Source organism: Dipodomys merriami, unplaced genomic scaffold (assembly GCF_024711535.1).
Source record: "Dipodomys merriami isolate MVZ:Mamm:240054 unplaced genomic scaffold, mDipMer1.0.p SCAF_78, whole genome shotgun sequence".
Lineage (NCBI taxonomy): Eukaryota > Metazoa > Chordata > Mammalia > Rodentia > Heteromyidae > Dipodomys > Dipodomys merriami.
Window position 1 is genome coordinate 1,980,667 of NW_027206379.1, and position 7,455 is coordinate 1,988,121.

Consider the following 7,455-nt stretch of genomic DNA (forward strand, 5'->3'; position numbering starts at 1 on the left):
CTGGTGCTGGAACCCCTCGGTTATGGTTCTGAGTGTGGGCAATCTGCAGGTGGGGCTTGGGTGGGTGAGCTCTCCTCTGTAAAACGGGGGTGGCGGCAGTGAGGACTTCACGACCTGACCCAGGTCCGGTGCTCAACAGCAGTCTGGTGCCTTAGCCCTAAGAGCTTGGCAAATAGGAGCTATTATGAGCTCAGATTTCAGTCTTCTCAGAGATTGTGTGTCAGTCCCCAAGATTCCAAGATGTTCTGATTTTCCAAAGTCCTGATTTTTTTTTTTTTGAGATGGTCTTTCTAAATGCCTTGTGGGTCAAATAGTCTTTAGTTCCTAAGGCTCCAGTCACGAGGCCTGCTTCCCACATCCTCTGTCCCCTAGTTCTCCCAAACTCTGCTTGGGAAGTAGGGCATGGAAGGAGGGGCGGGGCCGCTGCCTTCACATGGCCCACATTTGCAGCCGGCTGTGGCAGCCCAGGGCCCCAGAGCCAGGCGGGATCCAGAATACCAGCCTCCAGGCCCCAATCCTGCGTCATCTCTGAGTCTCTGGGCCAGGGTTCCTAGAATGGGCTCTGGCTTAGTCTGCTGAGAGTTGGGGCAGAGAAGCTAGGACACTTCTTCCAGACCCAGGTCTGGCCCTCAATATTAGTGTCCTTGGGCAAATCTCTGAGCCCCAAGATTGTTGTGCATATAATGGGCGATCGATGGTCTCCAAGGCTGGTCAGCCCCGGGGTGGGGCCTTTTCTCAGCCTTGTGGGAAAAAGTTGTAGTCAGGCCAGGAAGGCACAAACATCCCTTTCTGGGCTCATTACCTTTTTATTAGCACAAAATACCACCAACCCTGCAGCCTGTGGGCCCAGGCATAAGTTAAGGATTGGACAGGCGAGGGGCAACGTTCCCAAGGCCGGGCTGGCAAGCCCCAAACTTCTGAGCCAACTCCGCCAGGGTCCTGAGGGCCTCTTCCCCTGAGATGAGGGGAGGGAGCGGGGCGCCGGTCGGTGGAGCACCCGCCCCGTCCACGCGAGGCCGCGGCTCAGGGCCCTGGCCACAGGTGTCCGAAGGTCCCCCGGCGGCTCACTTGTCGAAGTAGGGCAGGTAGAAGAAGTGGAAGCCCCGGCGGCCCTGGACCGCGCAGTAGATGAAGATCACGTGGTACACTGCGGGGCGGGGCTGTCAGCGCGAGGCCCCGGCCCCGCCCCTCCGCGCCCGGCCCCGCCCCTCCGCGCCCGGCCCCGCCCCGCCCCGCCCCGCCCCGCCCGGGCCGGGCCACGCTCACCTCCCGGGACCAGCAGCAGGAAGCCCGGCACGAAGAAGATGGCGCTGGAGACACCTGCGGAGGAAGATGGGCGCTGACTGCCTGGCCAAGCCTCCTCCGCCGAAAATAGGGCTGAGTCCTGCTGGGAGGGGGGGAGGCTTGCCCAGGGCCCCTGGGCACAAGGAGGGGCGCTCACCTGGAGAGGGGGCCACCTCCAGTCCCACGCCGACCAAGATGAGCACTGCACACAGACGGGCCCGGGGAGGTGAGGGCGGAGCCTCCCGCCCCCCCACCGACCCCCAGCCAGGCTAGGGTCCCGGGGTGGCGGTCCCCACCTAACCTGGATGCCAGGCGGAGACCCTCCCCAGGAAGCTCACTCAGCTGCTTTCAGAGCTGGGCACTTGGTGGGCCCTGGAAAACGTCTGTGAAATGGGAGATCTTTATCTGCTCCTTGGTGTGGCCTTTCAGTCATTTAACAAATACTTAATACTTCCTGCATGCCCGGTGCCCACAAAGCCGGGTGAAAGAGAAGGGCCCTGCCATCTTGGCCCTTCCTTAATGGAGGGACCAACAAGAACCTGAAAGCGGGCTTGCTGTGCAGCCCGAGTGGTGGAGTGTCTGTCTAGAAAAGCACAAGGCCCTGGTTTCAAACTCCAGTACACCCAAAACCAACGGAACCAGGGCTCCCCCTAAAACTACAACCTAAACTAGGTGCCAGTGGCCCAGTCTGTAAACCTACTCAGAAAGCTGAGATCTGAGGACTGCAGTTCAAAGCTAATGCCTGCCCAGGCAGGCTTATTTCCAATTATTTGGAAAGTCATAAGTGGAGCTGTGGCTCAAGTGGTAGAGCTCGACGAGCCTTGTGCACAAAAGCCCAGGAATAGCTCCCAGGTTCTGAGTTCAAACCCTAGAACCAGCACACACAGACTTACACACAAACACAAGCTACAACCCAGGGAGGGTGGGGGTGAGAACAGAGCTGTGTGGAAGCCTAGAGCAGTAGCCCTGTGCCAGCCTGGGGGACCAGGGAGAGCAGTCCTGGAGGCAGTGACAGCTAAGCTGAGCAGAGGTGAAATTGCAGCAGTTGGAAGGGGCACTGTGGCTCAAAGTGGCAGAGCAATAGCCTTGAGCAAAAAGAGCTCAGCTGAGTGTAAGCCTCATGACGGACAAAAAAAAGGTGATCTATCTCTAAACATATAGTTTATCTACAGATATATAGATATCTATAGCTATATCTATATCTATAGGTGTATCTGTAGATATCTATATCTGTATCTATAGTATATCTATAATCTATAGATCTATCTACAGATAGATCGATAGATAGATATCATCTTACTTTGCTGGGCACTGGTGGCTCATGAGGACTATAATCCTAGCTACTCAGGAGGTTGAGATCTGAGAATCACTGTTTAAAGCCAGCTGGGGCAGGAAAGTCCATGAGAGTCCAATTAGCCACCAGAAAACCAGAAGTGGTTGCTGTGGCTCAAAGTAGTAGGGCAAAAGAGCTCAGAGACAGTGCATAGGCCCCGAGTTCCAGCCCCATGACTGATCACCCCCCTCCCCCCCATAAAGAAAGAAATAGCAGCAGTTCATGTATGGAGCACTTCCGAGGTGCTCCAGACACTGGCTAGATGAGTTCCATCACTGCCATGTCACTCTGGTGGAATGGGACACAAAGGGAAGTCACCTGCCCACGGCTGCAGTTGGAAGGTGAAAACTGGCTGTAGAAGGTTTGCTGTGGGCATTGTTCAGGCAGAGAAAGAATTCCAGGCTGAGGGAACAGCATTACAAACGCTAAGTCTGGCCGAGAGCTGCCAACCTTGGGCAAGACTGCCCAAGAGCCCAGCTGGAGGACTCCGGTAGGGACTGTGGCCCCTGGCAGGGATGTTGACTTTGGCTGACAATGGGTGATAGACAAGATGGACAGGTTATGGTTGGATCTACTTTTTCAGATCCAGAGTCCTAGTTGGAGGGGCAATGGGGCAAGTTTTGCGTGAACAATACAGTCTGGGCCACAGTGTGCTGCCTTCTGTTTCCTGTACTGCTGAGAGCACCTCAAAAAGGGGCACAAACTCCCTCCCTGCCCTCTTGCTTATGGCTGCAGGCTCTGCCCTCCCAGAGGAGCCATCTTTTCCTAATTCCCTGCGAATCCTTTATGAGACCTTGGTGGGTCCCACATGTGGGTTTATTCCTGCTTGTCTGCTTCCAGACTCAAGCAAGACCCTTCACTGGCCTAAGTCTATGCTGCCAGGCTGCTAGAGATGCTTGTCTCACCAGCAGACAGGGCCATAATGACTGGCACCACAGCTTCTTCTTCTGCTCAGGCTATTGGGCTTGGAAGAGACTTTGACCTCCCTGGAGTGGGGAGGGGGCAGGCAGCCATAACTGGTCCCTCTTTAGGGACTCCTGACTCAGCCCCTCAGAATGAGGAGCTTGGGAGTCAGAAACATCTAGCAGTGAGATGTACCTGCTCAGGGCCTCGGTTTCCTCATTTGAGCAATGGGAATGGAATGAGATCCTGATTGGCTCTTAGACTCCAAAGAAGAGAAAGTGATACGAGATCTTGATTGGCTCTTAGACTCCAAAGAAGAAGAAGTGATACTCCTGTAACTGTAACCCCTCTGTACAGTATCTACAAAAAAAGTGACAGGAGCCCCTGGATGGGGTGGCTGGCACTCAGCATCCTTGCCACGGGAACACCTGCCCTCACACCCAGCTTTTGGATTCTGTCTCTCCTTTGCTGTGTGACCTCTGTATGGTGGGAAAATAAGCCTGCCCAATGTCAACACAAAATAAATAGCAGAGGAGAAGGAGGGGGAGGAGGAGGAGAGAAAGAGGAGCAGGAGGAGGAAGAGGAGTAGTCAAAGTCAACAGATGTTTGGAGCATCGACCCAGGTTCCATTTTCAGTCTGTGATTTCCTGGCTGGTGATCCGAATCCTGGGCCTGCCCTTCTCAAGAGCCTTCTCAAGGCCCTGGTTCCTGACAAGTAACTCAGAGGACTGGACTCTGGGAGCCCAGTGTATCAAGGGGATATGGGAGCTGTAGGAAGAGGGAAGGAGAGGCTGGGTCCTTAAGGCACTCACCTAGCCCTAGCAGCAGGAGCAGGAAGGAGGCCAGCACTACCCTGCGGTTCTTCTGGATCAAAGGGTGTTGAGTCCAGCTGGTGGCAGAAGAGCAGGATGAGGGTGAAAGAGATAAAGGGTGGGGAGCTAGGGCTATTGGCTGGAAGGGAAGGAGGGCACTTGGAGGTTGGGGCTCAGGACAAAGAGGGTCTCACCTGCAGCAGGCATTGTAGGAGCGCTGGGTGGTGTTGCTGATGGTGCTAAAGGACCACTGGGAGCTGCGGATGGATGTTTGCCCAGAATCCCTGCAGGACACAGGGGCCCAGTGAGCAAAAGGAGAAGGAAGGGGCGTGGAATTATGATAAATGTAAGCGTGGTGCCGAGAGGGGGCAGGGATGAGTTCAAGTGTGTGTGTGTGGGGCATCCTCAAGACTGAGTAGGGGAAAACGGGGATGAGAGCTAAGAGTTCCTGCAAGACAGGTAACCTATGGATAGACAGGGGATCAGAGTAGACTGTGGTTCCCATAGGATAAAATGCCTGGTGACTCAATACTGGTGGTTCGCATCTGTAATCCTAACTATTCATGAGGCTAAGACCTGGAGGATGGAGATTTGAGGCCATACCAGGCAGGAAAGTCTGGAGACTGCAGTTCCAGTTAATCAGCAAAATGCCAGACTGGGGATATGGCTCAAGTAGTTGCGCACCAGCAGTTATCAAGAAGGCCCAACAAGAGCATAAGGCCATGAGTCCAAGACCTGGTACTGGCACCTATGCACACAAAGCCTGATGTGGTAGGTGGTTGATGTTGTGCACTGCAGTAATGTGGTCTTGGTGGACAGGAGACCCTACCAGAGTAGTGGATCTAGCAATCTTATAGAACATGAGAGAGCTGAGTTTAGTGGGTGGGGGACTGGGCAGGTCCCAGTGGACAAGGGCCAGAAGCATGGGGTTCAAGGTACAGGGTGGGTCCCCACCTGGCCCTAACCTGGTGCTGATTCCCCCATCTGGCTCTGGAGACGCCTGTGCTCCATCCTCATCATTCTCCAGGTTCTGTTCCAGAACACAGGGTTCAGTCGGGTTGCTGAGCTCAGGCCCTTGTTCATGCCCCTCTTGAGAGAGGAGCCAAGCAGCCACACAGCAGTTTGTCTGGCGGCCTGGCAGCTGCTATCCTGGCCCTTCACCCTCCCAGCAGAACAAGTTTGATGATTCACAGACACCCAAACCTAGGTAGGATGTGGGTGGATGCTGGGAGTTGTAGGGACCAGGAGCTAGCAGAGGTCCCAGGAGCAAGTTAGGGAGTCCGAATGGAGCTCTCAGGATATTTCAGGAGCCAGCCACGGAGGCTGGAGAGCTAGGGTGGCAGGGCAAGACAGCCCAGGGTTCCCAAATTTGGGGCACACAATCTCCTCCAGGTTGGGAAAAGAATCCCAGGAAGGAAACTAGGATTGATGGAGAAGAAAAAGTATTTCCAGTTTAGTCGTGGGGGTCAAGGGGTGGGCGGATTCCGAGTGGGGCGCCTCCCAGCTCTGGGATGGTATGGGGATCTCTAAAACAGACAAGGGGATGCAGGTTACCCTAGATCATCTGGCCTGGGCCAAAGGGGTTACTCCACGGATGAACAAGGTCCGCTTCGGATTCAGTAGGGACCCCAAACTCAGTGGGAGTCGGGTATCAATCTCCAGGATGGGTTAGGACTCTGTGTGCTCCCTGAGGGGTTAGCTGGTCCGAGGTCCCCGCTCTTGGTGAAGGCTGGGGACACAAATCGGAACTGGAAGCGTACAGGCAGGGCCCCGGAGCCGGGGACACGGCCAGGGGGCAGTCTCCCGCTCCGCTCGGGCCCCCACACAGATTCTAAGCGGGGTTCTCCAGGACCCGGCCTGCAGTCCCGCCCGGTCCGGCACTGGGGGGCGGGCCGTTCACCTGGTAGCGCAGTCCGGACGGCTTGTCTTCGTCAGCCACTTCGAACCGGGGCCGGCGCTCGAAGTGCAGCGGCCCAAAGCGGGAGACCCCGCTGGACTCCGGCCCGGGCCCCGTGTCCTCCAGGGTCAGCTCGAAGGCGTCATCGATGCTGAACTGGGGCCGGGCGGTGGTCATGGCCCCCGCCCGCTCAGACGCTCCGCGCCGCCGCCATCAGCGCCGGCCTCCCGGCGATGACGACGCCCCGCCCGCCGTCATGGCCACGCCCACCCCAAGGCCCCGCCTCGGAAAGGCCACGCCCCGTCGCCTGGGGAGTTTCTCGGGCCAGCGCTCCGGCCACGCCCTACGCAGTGGCTACGCCTCCTGCCGCTTACGCCAGGCCAAAGCTGCTGAGCGCCGAGCTGACCTGCGGTGGTGGGACCGGGACCTGTGGGAACAGGCCTTGCCCGCGGCGCCGCCCCGCGGCTGCCTGGGCGGTCGGCAGCTGTGTCGGGCCCGAGCTCGGGCCTGCTCGCGGACCTCGCAGTCCTCCTGCCGCGACCCCCGGGGCCGACCTGTGCGTTCCAGCCCGGGCCTGGGGTGGTCTTGCCATTCTGCAGATGTGGATACTGAAGTTCCGGGTTTCGGTGACTTTCCCCGGACTCCAGTCTGGTCTGCACGCAGAAGCCAAACGTTCTTTTAAAATGAGTCCTCCAGCTGGGCGCCGGTGGTCACGCCTGGAATCCCAGCTACTCAGGAGGCCGAGATCAGAGGATCACGGTTCAAAGCTAGCACAGGTAGAAAGGTCCACGAGACTCTTATCTCCAATGAACCACCAGAAAACTGGAAGTGACGCTATGGCTCAAGATGGTAGAGTGCTAGCCTTGAACCAAAAAGCTGAGCCAGAGCTCAATATGCTGAGTTCAAGCCCCAGTACTGAGAGAAAAAAAAAAAAAAATCTGTAATGAATATTGTGGCTTACTCTTGAAATCCGAGATACTTAGGAAGCGGTTCCCAGCCAGCCTGAGCAATGAATTCCTACAACCCCATCTCTTTTTTCGTTTTCTTCCTTTGTGAAATTTGATCTTAATCAATAAAAGCTTGGATATGGTGACACACATAACGTGTTATTGCAACTATGCAATAGGAGGAATCATGGCCCAAACCAAAATAACTAAAGCAGCTGGGCACCAGTAGCTCACACCTATAATTCTAGCTATCCAAGAGGCTGAGGTCAGCTGGGCACC

The 7,455-nt window shown here is 56.2% G+C and overlaps 1 protein-coding gene across 2 annotated transcripts; it reads right to left on the reverse strand.

Annotated features, from left to right (window-relative positions):
- Window positions 1–786: 786 nt before the first annotated feature.
- Tmem134 (transmembrane protein 134) lies at window positions 787–6,487 on the reverse strand. Of its 2 annotated transcripts, XM_070009506.1 has the most exons (7): window positions 6,233–6,487; window positions 5,298–5,362; window positions 4,527–4,616; window positions 4,333–4,409; window positions 1,442–1,486; window positions 1,267–1,320; window positions 787–1,147 (listed from the first exon to the last, which is right to left on the reverse strand). In XM_070009506.1, the coding sequence occupies exons 1-7, from the start codon at window positions 6,404–6,406 to the stop codon at window positions 1,065–1,067; spliced, it is 588 nt and encodes a 195-aa protein (XP_069865607.1). In that variant the 5' UTR covers window positions 6,407–6,487; the 3' UTR covers window positions 787–1,064. The 2 variants fall into 2 exon arrangements, with proteins under 2 accessions (XP_069865607.1, XP_069865608.1); XM_070009507.1 differs by lacking the exon at window positions 1,442–1,486.
- Between the last annotated feature and the right edge of the window lie 968 nt (window positions 6,488–7,455).